The sequence below is a fragment of the Myripristis murdjan genome, chromosome 13 (genome assembly GCF_902150065.1).
Source record: "Myripristis murdjan chromosome 13, fMyrMur1.1, whole genome shotgun sequence".
In the NCBI taxonomy this organism is placed as follows: domain Eukaryota; kingdom Metazoa; phylum Chordata; class Actinopteri; order Holocentriformes; family Holocentridae; genus Myripristis; species Myripristis murdjan.
The window spans coordinates 18185437-18200253 of record NC_043992.1 but is presented as its reverse complement, the minus strand read 5'-3'; the positions used below and the strand labels follow the sequence as shown (position 1 = coordinate 18200253).

General features: G+C 41.3%; 1 protein-coding gene across 1 annotated transcript in view; it reads right to left on the bottom strand.

The window, feature by feature from the left end:
- Positions 1–1662: 1662 nt before the first annotated feature.
- The window catches only part of b3gat1a (beta-1,3-glucuronyltransferase 1 (glucuronosyltransferase P) a), a 79925-nt gene continuing 66770 nt past the window's right edge, over positions 1663–14817 (bottom strand). The window contains exons 5-9 of the mRNA XM_030067780.1: positions 13835–13906; positions 13219–13730; positions 5963–6259; positions 3342–3447; positions 1663–2218 (exon numbers count right to left, since the gene is read on the bottom strand). Of these exons, the coding sequence (XP_029923640.1) occupies positions 3361–3447; positions 5963–6259; positions 13219–13730; positions 13835–13906 (968 nt within the window). The 3' untranslated portion in view covers positions 1663–2218; positions 3342–3360. The remainder of the gene's footprint in view (positions 2219–3341; positions 3448–5962; positions 6260–13218; positions 13731–13834; positions 13907–14817) is intronic.

Genomic DNA, 14817 nt, shown 5'->3' with positions numbered 1-14817 from the left:
ATTTATCAAGTGGAGGAGAGATTCTATTATACGAGGTACAGAATAACTTTGTTATAGTGTGCAGCTATATAATTTCATAGTTACTGATTGAGGATTTCTATTGTGGGAATTGCACGTATTCCCTTTTATGATACTATGTCCCCAGCACTTAGTGCACAGCTGATGGATACTTCTAGAAAAAAGAAACCATTAAATACTGATATCAGTCCATAATACTGACAAATGCTTTGAGTTAACTATCGAATAATTAACAAAAATAAGACTCGAACTCTTTATTTTTGTTGTGCTTACCGTCAGCCTGCTGCCACTTCAAAGTAGCATATGTAGTCTCAGTCCTTGAGTTGAAGCCATAGTTTTTTATGAATAACAAAATATTTTGGGCCATGCATATATTCTTTTTATCTATTATTCCTAACATTCACCTGCAGTTCAAAGACCAGTTTAAGTTACACAAGTCCGTTTACATATATATATATATATATATATATATATATATATATATATATATATATATATATATAATTTTTTGTTTTTGCTAGTTTACAGATGTAGCTTGTTTGTCTAAATGCATATTATGGGCCATTTCTGTCTCAAACAGTTTATGCCTACAGCATAATATAGGGTTTTGGATGTCAACTGTGCATTATTGTTTAATTGTTTTATATAAAATTAATGACTTTCTGTCTTTTCACTGTTTTTGTGATGGTGTATCTGCACACTTCCCGCTGACCCTTGTTAACCAACAGCTCATGTACATGAACAAGGGGAAACTCGATAAACTAACGCATCGTACCAACCGCAATGTAACAAATGACACAGTAAAGGAAATTTTAACATAAGGATTGGCTCTGCAGTCATGAACCTGCCATGTAGCTGATATGAAGGTCTTGTTCAGGCATTATGAATGTGTCATATTACGTGTTACCAAATTAAATTGGCGATGTGCTATTACTCGTTCCATGTGGTAAAACTTGGGTGAACCTGTGCCTTGTCATGTCACTGAGGGACAGGAGGGGAGGGACTTTTTTTCTCCTTTCTTTTTTTTAGCATATAAATACAGTAATTACAATGCTCTTTCGTTTAAATCCAAGAAAAATCCTCTGATTGTTCTCATGTGAAATTATTTACTATTGTTATTATTATTTACACGTGTTGCCACAAAGCAACACTGCCTGTGTAGGTTTAAGTGCTAAGCAGAGTGTTGGGCTTTTAACGTTGACATGTAGGTTTCAGCTCCCAAGCATAAGAGATCCATTTCAGACAGCAGTCACTTCAAGTGTATGGGTGGGTTTAGATGTGTGACTTGTAATGACACTATAAAATGGACAATGCTAACCCATGAGTCAAATGTAGGTAGGAGTCAGTAGTATTGAACTAGCAAGTAAAATGCCTGTAAACACCCAAACCAATTAAATTAAGTTAAAGCAAACATTTCCTAGTTATACAAAAGGACATTCCTTCCCTTTTTTATATCTGTTTGCTGAAAGTAAAATCCATTTGAGAGATGAGTTGTCCTTGTAGCCGCCTCTTTGTCCAAATTGAAGACGCAGGCTGTGTCCTTCCATCCTTAACCAACATTCGAGTTCAACCTCAAGTGGAATCTGCCACTTGTGTCAGTCATTTGTCATTTCTGAAAAACGTCTTCAGTGTGTAGATCCAGACCCATGCGTGCATTTTTTTTTGTTTTGTTTTGTTCTTTTCAAGGTGGAGGGATGGGGGTTTTCTTTAACCTGCTCACGCTTGTTTGGTTGATTCGCTGGCTTTATGCGTCGCTGTTGTGCTGTCTCTTGTGTCAGGTTGTTGTCAGTGGGTTACAGTACCATGCAGGCGCAGAGCACATCTGTCCGCATTGATCCACTGGCGCGTCCCTTCATGTCCTCTTCACTGCACCCATAATGGCAACACTTGGACCTGATAAATACTGCCATCTTGTACTAATCTGTGCTTTAATATGATACATTTGTACTGTTTTAATCCATATATTAAAAGAGTTACTGTTCAGTCAAGAGGATTAAATCCCCTATCGAAGGCAGTCCTTTTCTCATATGATTAAGACGTGAGTGCTGTTTGCACTGAGCGAGATACTCTGGTCTTCTGTTTTTTTTGTTTTGTTTGTTTGTTTGTTTTTGTTTTTTAATGTTTTGTTTTGTTTTGTCTTTTGTTGTTTTATGCTTGTTTGTTTGTTTGATTTTTCCTTCCAGGGTCCAGGGCCAATTACCTGGAACAGAATGGAGAAAGATATACCGAGAAAGAGCACAAAGGATTAGTTTAATTCAGTGCAACCTGCTTTCATATGTATTTTTTAAATTATGGACAACAATTGTTTCTTAATAGAAATGACAAATGAAAATGAAGCCACAATATCTTTATGAAAACTAACCACTGAGTCCAGGTGAAATCTCATTTCATGTTCTTTAATCCTCTTGAATGAGTGAAGGAAAGATGTCATTAAGTGTTCAAAAGGATGTATTGCACCTTTAGACAAGGATTGTGAAATATTGTTTTCAATGCACTAATTGAAGTTGTTCCCTATATTTTGTTTCTAAAAATTGCAGCCCCTCACCCACCAAACAGAGGATTTTGGTGGAGGGACTATGGATCACCCCCAGTCAGCTGGTGGTCCCTCTGTCCATTACAAACAATATCTTGAACAACACTGATCAAATTTTGATAAACCCTCAGGCAAAGATGCATGTCATCGTTCTTGTGGAAATTTCAACGTAATACTGAATGGCCAAAGGGGGTGCCCCCATGTTTCAGGTTGTCTGTATGTCACTCACAATGTCTTGGATAGCACTGATGACATTTTAGTAAAACTTAATTATGTGTTTCATTGCTCCAGTCCTGATTTTTTTTACAATTAGTCCTTAGATGCATAATTGGGTCAAAAATGACACTGCACTGTAGGGAGAATATTGCATTACATCAACAGAGTGTAGAAAATATATTTTATGCTTTAAAGTGTGGTATCTGTCTATGTGACCTGTTGGTCATACATAGAAATGCTTAGACATGTGTTTATCTGAAATGTGTCGTGAAATACATCTGTGTGTTAAGGAAACGAAATCAGTGAAAGCGTGGACTTTAGGTGACCTGTGTCTGTCTCAGTAAAGAAATGTTGTGTAACACCACCAGACATGTCCTCAGACTTGTTTTTTTCTACTGTATAAAAAAGTTGATTTTCACAAAGACAGCTCTGAGAGGCAATTACCATGCTGTGTGCCTCACCCGTGATCATGTAAAGAGGACTAATTCATAACGTCTGAACTGAGATAGAATTTTTTTTTCTGCGACTTAGTGACTCATACAGAGGAAATATTTTCCATGACATTGTTATTTACCATAGTCTGGAGGAAACACTCAAATCTCCACGTTGGGGTCTGTGAATCCTTTTTTCCCCTCATTGACAAGGACAGGTTTCTCTGTTCTTGTGTGCCAAACAAGTATCTGGTAGAAGAAAAACACACACACACACACACACAACCACAACATTAGCAACATGCTCCTCTCCTAATGCACTCATTCACTCTGCTCTCCCTTTCATCCCTGCTGTGCCGGATGTTCTTCTAAGCACTGACTCACATCTTGGACAGTACATACAGTACCATAGGGCTTGTCTGTCTGCAATATGATTTCATGAGCATGAACTCTGCATTGGAACAGGGTGAAGAGGGGCTGAACCAGTGTTTCATGTTACAGATATGATGCTGCCCTTTCAATATTTTCTCTTTCAGGTTCTTTCCTGACTGTAGAAAAATGGGTACCTTCTGCCGAGATCCTGCTCAGAGAGATTTAACTCTGAACATCCCCCAACAGCACAGTGCTGCTGGGTACAGGGTGCTATCAAGGCCTTCGAGTGGGGTGATGATGCGGCCCCAGAGACCGGACAAACATCCAGGAAAATGATGGCGGGGGGAATAAGGGGGAGAAGGAAAAAAAAGAACATGAAACCTGCTGAGCTCATTTACCCTCCTCTCCTCTGTGTTGGAACGTTCTTTCCTTTCATCTCGCTGTGGCAGCAGCCATGAATTATGCATGGCCCATGTTTGAGATATGCCAGGAGCCCACTCCCACTTTACTCAGGTGTAGGGGGGGGAGGTTAATAGTCAGACTCGCATCTGAAGAGGTGGATTATAAGGATGAGAGATGCCCGTGCATGACACACCATCCTCTCTCCACTTCCTCCCTCCCCTCTGTCCATCCTGACACTCATCTGTAATCAGTATGACGTCCCGGCCCCCCTCCCATCCCTCCACCCCTAATTCCGCTCTCTCAACCGTTCCCTGAATCCCCTCTTTTCATCTCTCCCTCTGAATGGCTGGAGGACTGCGAGAAAAAGCTGGCTGAAGGTCTCTCTCTCTCTGTCTCTGTCTCTCTCGCTCTCTCTCTCTCTCTCTCTCTGTGTATGCGTGTGTGTGTGTGTGTGTGTGTGTGTGTGTGTACGGGTGTTGGTGGTGCTGATAGCAGCTAGTTAAAGCCCTCTGGCTGACTCCTCATTGCCCAGAGAGAGGCTTAGTGAAGCGACCCAGACCAAGGCTGTGGGCAGGGAGGATGAAGAGGGCATGGAGAAGAACACTTCTGCTTCTACCCTGAAGGTGCTGACTTTGTGTGTGTGTGTGTATGTGTGCAAGAGAGTGTGCAAGAGAGTGTGCATACAGGCATAGACATGCATATGTGTGTGGAAGTTGGCTGTGCAGGAAATAAAATGAATGCGGTCTAACTTTACAAACAAATTTACTCTAGAATTCTAATCATTGGAGAATCCTCATCTTTTCACACCAGTTTTGCCAAAAAATGCAGAAATTGTATTGATTCTTGCTCTAGTTGTGTAACCTATGCTGTTAGTGCCCAAGAAACAAAAGTTTTACAAGTTTCTCTAGTAGTTTATATTGAAGACTGCACTCAGTTTGTGGAGGAGTTGCTAGCTCAAGGCCGTTGAAATTAGTCTGAGGCATCAGAAACTTATAATTGTGTTCTGTTTGCCTTGTTAGAGATCGAAAAGGAAAAGGAGCTTATGTGCTGCTAGGACCCACCAATTATGTAAAGTTATGTAAAATAAAGCTTTTGACATAATAGAAAAAAGGTGCTCTGGTCTTAATGTCATCAGGCACTCTTGATAAATTGAGGCTTTAGGCAACTCTTAAAGCAGTATAACCATGTAATAAAGGCTAAAAATAAAGGCTTTTTGACATATATTTCTAAAGAACAAAGAGTCAAACGTACTGAATGTAAAATTGCATTTATGTGAGGACCCTGCAGACTCAACTGACCAAAAAAGTGGAATAAGCACAAAATATGAAGGTTGAGTCTACATGGTCTTGATTAACAACCTAACTCACTGATAAGTCATTGTTTTTTGCCAGTTGAGTCGAAACGGTCCTTACTTCAATCAACCCTACATTTTGCATCGTGCACCAACCACAGTTGTCCCCTACATTATTTGTTTATTTATTCATAAAGTAATACTTCTTCTTGCCCTGACCGTGTTTTTGTGTATGACTACATCTAATCACAAGTGATGTCTTGCCTCATTTTGACTATGCACTCCCTATGGTGTCAACAGGGTGCAGCTACAAACATTGCATTTATAGAGCTCATAAAACTATAATAATATTGACTTGCTTATCGGGATATGGTAGAACCTGCACTGAATGCTAAAACTGAGGTTTTTAACATCATGGTGGAATAAAATGACCAAAAGAGTCTTAAAAACCTGGCAAATTTAACAAACCATTTTTCAAGATCATTTTGCATGTAGGTCACTGGTTTAAATTCCTGGACTTACTTGGACAAGTGAATTGACCATTTCAGTTCACTGTAATGTTGTGACAAAGTTGAGGAAAAACTGTTTAACCCCCAGCTGCTCAAGTCTTGCTGCCTAGTAGCAGAAGAATTGTACTGGGGGAAATAGTATGCATGCTGGGCAAATTTTCAAGTCAAATCTAAATAAAATCAGAATTACCTTAGTGCAATTCGCTGCTTTAGGCTCCAGGTCATTGAGCGTGACAAGTTCCCGGAGCAAACTACTCTCCTGGTACCCTCCTTTCACCCCCCGAAGCTTGAAGTAGGCCTGTGGCTTGAAGAGGATGAGCCTCAGGTTGATGGCAAAGCCAGCCATGTCGATGGCAAAGGGTCGGTGGGGGTCGAACACCGTCTTCCACCCGTAGACCTTTCCAGCTGCATTGACCTTGGGCGACTCGTACCGCAAGCCACCCACAAAAGCCACGGGCCACACTGAAACCTTCCTGGTTGATCTCATCTAGGGAGAGGAGAGGGGAGAGACAGGATTAGTCATCTGAAAAAGCGTACATGACAGGGAGACATTAGAGCACCAACTGGCAGTTTCACAACTGCATGGATGAAGGCTGTTTATGGCTGCTCCTATAATCCGTTCTGAAAGGAGGGACATATTGACCAGGCTGCTGTACAATGTGTAGCTCATAAACTGTTTGGCGAAGGCAAATGACACATTGTTCAATAGTTGCCCTACTACGAGATGATGAGATGTGGCCATCTTTTAAGAGAGTAAATGTGGACATTGCCAGGAAGGCTGGGGGGGGGGGGGGGGGGGGGGGTCCGGCCATTAAAGCAAGTGGCTGAGTCGCTGGTTGGCTGAGCAGATTCTTGAAAGGTAAAAGCTCTTCCATCCTCTTTAGTCCCTGCTTTGTCCTTTAATCTTCCAGCATCAAAAGATCTCGCCCACCCTTTCTTTGTCTGGCTCTCTGCAACTGTTCCCTCACTATTGCAGGCAAGAGCTGCCGCAGTCATAAAAAGGAAGTTGTTATAATGAGGGAAGGAGGAGGTTTAGAAACATAGCATAGTCATTTAATCAAACTCAATGCACCAGAAATAATGATGCCAGGCCCTTTGTAGTGGAAGCAGTGGAAATAAGGTGTGTGTGTGTGTGTGTGTGTGTGTGTGTGTGTGTGTGTGTGTGTGGGCTCATATATATATATATATATATATATATATATATATATATATATTATTTGTTTTACTCTTGCTTGCAAGCTTGTTTGTACACACTTATGTGTATTTGTGTGTATTTGTTAAAGCATGCATCATGTGTTTGTGCACATCAGGTAGAAACAGACCTTTGCATCCCAGTTGCAGCATTGGATTGATATCTGATGAACTGCTGTGTGGTCAGCTCAGGGGATCAGACAGCGGCAGAGTCTAAACAGCATGTTAGTTGGCTGAGGGGTTTGGGGAATCCATGGATTTGAGCTTTAAAGGTGGAGTCAGCGATTCTGGAGAAAGACTGTTGATATTTGATTTGAAATCAACAGCCAGATTTACTGTCCCTCTCGCTCACACTGCCTCCTCTCCCCCTCTCCTCTCCCCCGCCTCCTCCCCCCTATCCTGTCCACAAGCTCAAACACCTCCTGTTGCTGATTGGCTGGAATAGTGCTTGGTGGACCCGACCCAGGGCCATGTACAAACACCGGCATTTTTTTCAGCACACAGAACAGAGAACGGACAGCTAGTGGACAAGACGAGGAGATATTGGCTGAATTCATCGATTTCAAATATCAGCAATCTCTCTCCAGACTTGCTCACTCCACCCGTAAGGAAAATGCCTGTGCCAGCCATCCAGATAGGATTTGGCTGGAGCTGTCTGAGCTCTGGGTGTTATGTATTGTTTTGTTCTTGTTGTTTTTGTTTTTGGCAACACATCACAAAATATGTATTTGTTACAACTGCATCTTACTCACAACTACATTACATACATATATACCCAATATTCCATACAAAACTCAAACACATCCAAAATGTAACCTCAAAACCTCAAAAATTCTTCTACCAAACATTAATATAATAATAATACACATACACAATGAAACATGTCCTTATATGCACATATCAGTAACAAGACTACAGTGGAAGTGGTGGTGAAACAACATCAACAACTTTGCCTGTGTCATTTATTGCTGTGTTAACCAACAGGTTGAACATAATGCCGCTGCTGACCAAGTTTGCGACTTTGCACTTCCCGAAAAACCCAGCCAGCGCTACTTTTCCACCGCAAGGCATTACCCATAATGCCACTGCAACAACATACTGTCTCAAGCAACACATCACAACTGTATTTGTTGAACATTACAACAAATTACAGACTGTGGTGAATTACAGCCATAGGTCCATTACATATCCACTACAATGCGTTATATTTCCGTCATTTACATGTTAAAATGTAATTTTCCATTTTTGAGTATCTATGGTGTTCAGGGTGGGGAAGATAATGTGTGTTTATGTGTATCCGTCTAGGTGTCTGTGATAAGGGTAATGTGATACTGAGTGACACTGTTAGGGAAGTTTAATGTGGATGTGTGCAAAATACTTGTCAACACAGCCATGTATTACATCTTATTAGGGTATAAAAATACACATTGGAGTGGCACTTTTTTTCCCTGTCATCACGTCTTCAAGCTCTCCCGCTGATGATGATCCATGTATTGTCATTTCTGCACACAGAGTTGATCACATGGCATGTAAGCACCTGCGCTATAATGCACGCTATTTTGGAGCGTGTTAAAGAACTGCTATATGCTATTAATGTTAGAGTTACAACCTGATGTCTTATGGAAGGTCAATGAGGTGTTCCATGGAAAGAAATGTAAATATAAATGCAAATGTAAGGAACATCATCAACAACAGCATTTTGAGAACCTCTTGCTTAATTTGATGTATTTCCTGTGAAATCAGATTGTGGGGCAGGACATAATGCTGAGAGGCATCTTTCCAAAGTGTAAATTTCTGCAATATCAATTTTAGTTGTCATTAATTTTACCATTACTAATCCGATTATTAGTATTGCTCACTCCCACTACAGTCAGACTGATAATTGTTGTCATTACTATTCTTGATATTATTGTTGTTACTATTATTATTATTATTATCAGTAGTAGTAGTATTATTGCTATACAGCCCTATGTTGAACTTGCATTATTCTATGTTCTGCAATGTGCTCTCTCTCTCTCTCTCTCTCTCTCTCTCAACCCTTCCCTTGCTCGAGGTTAAAAGTTTTTTTTTTTCCTCGCCACTGTTGCACTGTGTTTGCTCTTGGGGGAGGTTTTGGTCTACAGGATTGGCCAGTATCTGGTGGGTTTCTGTTAAGCGCCTTGTGATAACTTCTGTTATGATTTGATGCTTTACACATAATATCGAATCGAATTGAATGAACCAACAATAGATCAGCTGCAAGAGAAAGGCAGTTTTATTTGGTGGGAGGGGTGAGATTGTTGAAAAATGTGACAGTTTCACCAGTTCTTGTTCACACCTGCTGTTGACATCATCATCACCATCATGTTTTCCAGGATGTGGAATTACTGAGATGTTAATATAAAAGTACAAACATGGGAGAGATTTTAGTAAATTATTTGGTATTTAATGTTAACTAGGTGAATATTCTGGTGTGGAAAATTAGTGAGCAAGTTGGAAAAGCCATTTTCTGGTTCATTGTGACTTTAAGTGCTTGAAGATGCAATGACACGGGCAAAAGATCCCCCATCCACATACCTTTTTGAATGTGATAAGGGGTAATAAATGGCTGTGTTGACAAGTATTTTGCAAGACACTTTTGGTCCCATCGGCATTCCATACACTGTCATCTCTCATTACTAGTCCCACGTCCTCTTTCCTATCTATAAAACAGTCTCAAGACAGGCACTGACCCTCTTACCCATTCTAATCCTATATCCATTATAGAAAAATCTGCCTGAAATGAAGAGTAGCCACACATTTTTCAGCAATGCCCTGCTTCTCTCTCTCTTTCTCACTCACAGTTCCCCATATTCATACATGCGTTTTCCTGTTTTGTCTTGCTCAAGGTCATCCCAGCTGCCCCAGGGTTTGTTAGCCAGCCAGGCCACAGTCCAACACATCGACCTCCTGGATGGACACCCGCTCCTCTAAACTCTATGCAGCTGTCAAACCCATTTTACCCAAACCTCACATGCCCGCTCCCTCATATATATAGCTGTAACTCGCATAAATCAGGCTCTCTGCAAGCAATGTCAAGAGGCTTGTCACTTTCCCGTCTATCCTGAAAAAGTGAAAATGAGTGTTCCGCATGCTGCCGCTGGTGGGAATCGCAGCCAGGGTAGAACACCACAAATCCCCTCCTCTGCTGGCAGCCAAACAAATGAAAATGTAGCAAAAAAAGTTCTGCTTGCCCCATTTTGGCGGATATGATGTGTTTGTATTGAGTTTTCCAGCGCTCTCTGGCTGTGTGTGTGCCTTTGAGTTTCTGTACGCTTGCATCCATACAGTTATGTGTGCGTTAAAGCTCTGTTTCCTGCTCCATTTAGTGGGAGGTCTACAGGGATGAGGCGCCAGTGTTTCCAAAGTCAGAGCAGGCAATACAAAGAAAACTAATCACAAATTCTGAAAAAGGGAAAGGAGGCAGGCATCCAGGTACATTAATCTCTGTTTTTTTTCTTTTTTCTTTTTTCTTTTTTTTTTTTTTTTTTTTTTTGAGGGGGGAGGGATGGGCTGTGAAGATGAAATCAAATTGAGTGTTGCCCCTGGAGATTTCTGTGGATCTTTGCCTGCAGATCATAAAGTTGGAGGAGCTGTTCAACTCTGAGAATCCTGCTGCATTTTTCATTAAATTTTGAAATAGCTTTATTTAAAATTGAGGAAATAAAGCTGATTGGTACTACCATAATTTGCATCACAAATGAAGTTGGTTTTCTGTTCATCAGTTTCAGAATCTTTTGAAAATACCAAAATAAAGAAATGCTTGATTGAATGAATGTGCCATTTTCAGCCATTCAGGCTGTTGACCTTTTTTTCCCCCAACGACTCAAACACAGAGCAGAAAGGATAAAAATAGATACATGCCATGCCAGTAAATAGCTTTGTAGTTTGGAAAGACACCATGACCATATCTTACGAAGCCTTAATAATTCATGTAGTGCTTTTTACAGGGATGTAGTTTAATTGCAGGAAATGCATTTTTCATTAGCTATTTTAATTTTCAGGATTTACAGCTGAGTGTCTGCCCATGCCTTTTTATAGACATTTAATGCTTTAAAAGGTATATTTACAGCACTATATAGATAATGCATTAGCAGAAAGAGATGCTGATGTCTCTATGAAAATATAATATTTCCTGTGATCCCTCTTGACTGCAGTGAAAAAACAGATTGTCGGTGGGCAGCTAAGACGGCATCACATCCTCAGCAGCCCTAAAAGAAGCCAACACATCTAATGTAAGTTCAATCCGAGGCTGCAGATCAGAGACAGATTGTCTGTCCATTAGGCTGTCAAGTAAGCTGAGATAAATTACTATAGCAGCAAAGATCCAGATGAATGTAAAGAATGTGTTGCAGTTTATAGATAAAATTGTTCCCAATATGCCTGTTTGTCATGTAATAATCTCCATCAGGACTGAGCAGTATGCACTGGGATTGGTTGATGTGGCACGTCACTGTATAAAAGGCACAGGTGGACTCCCTGCTTAGTGTTTACTGAATGTTTCCATTATGAATCCTTTGTTGAGGATATAATGTGACTTCAGTGTATGGTTGCACTAATTACAGCTGGTAAATTCTAGTGAGCTTTTATTAGTGATTTGTTTTATTTTCATTTGGTAAGACACTCACAGCTGCCCAGCATATGGCAGTAAGCTAGTTTTCACTTGCAATCAAGCAAAAACAGAAACAGGAAATCAGTTTCTCAGTAATCAGCATCATTCTGCTTTCGTGTTCCCGACAGTAGTGCGGCCAGCGCTGCATCTGGTGTAAGGTTGTTGTACATCCTGATGTACTTCTTGATATTTAACACAGAGACGAGTGTGCCATGCGGTTTCAGCCGTGTCTCCATTCTTTTATCTGATCTCAGGGCAGCAAGAAACATTGGAAACATTTACTCTTCTGTCAGTAAACAGGTATAGGCTGAAGTGAACTGCTTCCTATCTCTGTTTTCTCTCTTATTCTTGAATTCTTCATCTCTCCCTCTTCCCCACCTCTCTCTCTCTCTCTCTCTCTCTCTCTCTGTGCTAGGCCCCTCAGGGCTGTTACTTTAGCCCATAAATAGGCCTGTTGGAGGTGATGGAGGGCCTCTGAGGGAGACGGAGCACTTCGGCTGATTCCCAGAGAAAGGTAATGACAGGCCCCGTCAATACCCAGCGCCCCATTTACTACGGCTCCTGTCTGCACTACTAACAAGACTTGAGGCTAATACTCCGAGGACCCAGACCGTGTCCGCTCAGGTAATTCAACTGATGTCAAGATGGATGGCCTGAGATGTACTGATTACATGACCAAACTTCTTTCCAGTAGCTCCAGATCTCTGACCGCACTTATTAAAAGGCAAAGAAATGCTTCACATACCTGGGAATTTATTGCTCAATCCCTCCCCACATAATGTGGCTCAGATGCCTACAGTATACAGCTGGGCAGTGAACTGTAGAGTTGTGCAATAGCATAGTGAGCTGTATTTTAGGATTCTAGGATGAAGCCACAAGAATGCATGCATTTAAAAAAAAAAAAAGTACACTGCAGTGGAAATATAGCAATTTAACGCATTTGATTTGTTTGTTCTCCAACACAAATTAACCAAAGGACATCAACCGCAATTCATTAATTTTGTTGTATTGGAAAAAAAGGTGATGAAAAAGAGTCAAACATTTGTCATGGAAAATGCCACTGGAAAAAAAAAAGAAAAAGAAAAAGATATAATATTTGAACCACCCTACCCACCTCTGGATGCACTAAATAAATGGCCATGTTGCTGTCATATCATAACGGTGTTCTGTACATGATGTTCTTGTCCTGACAGACTGGATTATAAAAAAATAAAAAATAAAAATAAAGGAAAAAGCAGTTCACGTCAAGCAGCTGACGTCAGTAGCCATGAAGTCAACCACTTTCCTTTCAGGCGACCAATCACAACACGAAGACTGATCAACCCAAAAGTGCTATTCATTTTTTTTTAATCTTCGAAAAAGACAGTGGTGGTAAGAAAAATGCGGTGTGTGAAAACAGGTTTATGGTGCTGGTTTGTTAATAGGAGCAATGCTGACATATTGATATGAATGTACTGTCTTCTTGTCATTCTTTGTTCTTCATTCATTTTCTGTCAATTAACTTATCTAACAATACACATGAGGTGCAGTATGGCAATTACATTTCATATAGAAGCAAAAAAAAAAAAGAAAAAGTTAACATTATTGACAGGGGTGCAGGACAGTTGGGAAACACCATCACTAACCTCCTCGAACAGCTCGAGGCTGTACGTGTTGTCATCATCAGCAAAGTAGACGATTCCCGGCTGGCTGCTGTTGGCGTTGAAGGTCTCCCTCAGCCAACGCAGGGCGAGGTTCCTCTGCATGGTGCCCCTCGGGATCCTGGGGTCCCGAGTGTCACCCCGCAGCTTATAGTTCCTGGGCGTCTCCACATTTAGGTGGGTGTAGTTGAGCCCCGTGTCTCGGAGGAGCCGTGTGACGAGAGCCGTTCGCCTCTGGGAGTCCTCCACCAGGATCCAGTGCAGGTTGGGTACGTGGAGGAAGGTGTTAGCCAGCCGTGTCAACTCTGCCTTCTGCACCGGCCGGCTGTATGTGGGGGTGATGATGTGGATGGTGGGCAGCACATCGGACCAAGGTGGCGGCCGCGTGTACACATATTCTGTCCTCACCACCTCCACAATGTCCTTATCCGAGGCACAGTATTCTTTGGAGTCCTGCACCTGGCCACCTGCCTCCTTCTTGCCCTCGATGCCATCATCTGCAGATTCGGGGATGAGAAGACATGTAAGGCATTAGCACACCCTTGGGCTGTTCTTTATATATTTGCCTCAGGTGACTTAAACCCAATGGGGTGAAGTGTACCTGAGAGCCGGTGGCGCTGGACTGCAAGCCTCTCTGGTATGATAAAGATCTCTTTTACTAGGTGGTGACAGGCTGCAAAAAGCGAAAGCAGGCACTGTGAGAGGATAACACAGATGATGGACAGAGAGACAACGCGAAGGGAAGGAGGAGGTGAGCCATACTCTACTCCCTGAGAGCAGGGGCTCTGATTTCTACTAGGAAACGACGTTTAGGACGAGCCAGCAAAATGGAAGATATATTTTCCTTTTTATATCATTTTTGTCCAACTTTTCAAAAAAAAGATATTAGATGTGTGTAAAACCTCTCACAACATCTTTCCTTTTATTGAGACAGTATGAGTGATAGCTGGGCTGTGAATCACTCCTTGACAGTCAATGCACAAATCAAACATTCCTGCTGCTGCTGTTACACTATCATGCTGTGATTGTTTTACTTCGTGAAACACAGCTTCTCTCTTATTTTCTCTAACTGTAAGAAGATAAAGGTCATTTTTAATAAGTGTAAGCAACACCAACCTGACAACAACACTTTACTTAAAAGGTTGCAAATAAACAGCAGTGCATCAGCAGGCTGTGACCGTAGTGGCATAAAAATACCTATTGCGTTTACCCCTGCGGTAAAGGGTTTGATACTGTGGCTGCAGTCACTCGGTTATGATGGATGGAATGTAATTATAGAATCATTAAGGTCGTTAATTTCTTTCTTCATTGTGCGACAGCTAATGGCAATCTCTGTCACTGCTCAGCTTGAGCTCCATTCACACCTCAAACATAAAGAAGATTTTTCTGCAGCACATAGATTAACACAATCTGCTGATGGCCAGATGTTCGACACAGGCTGCCAGCAAGCATCCTGCCAAAACCTCCAGCTCCTCTTTTAAGAGCAAACAAAAGGAAGCCTGTGGGCAGAGCTGGGTCAAATAGCATTGGCATTTTTTTATATACTGTCTTAAATCTCCACTGTGTCACATGAGGCATTAATTT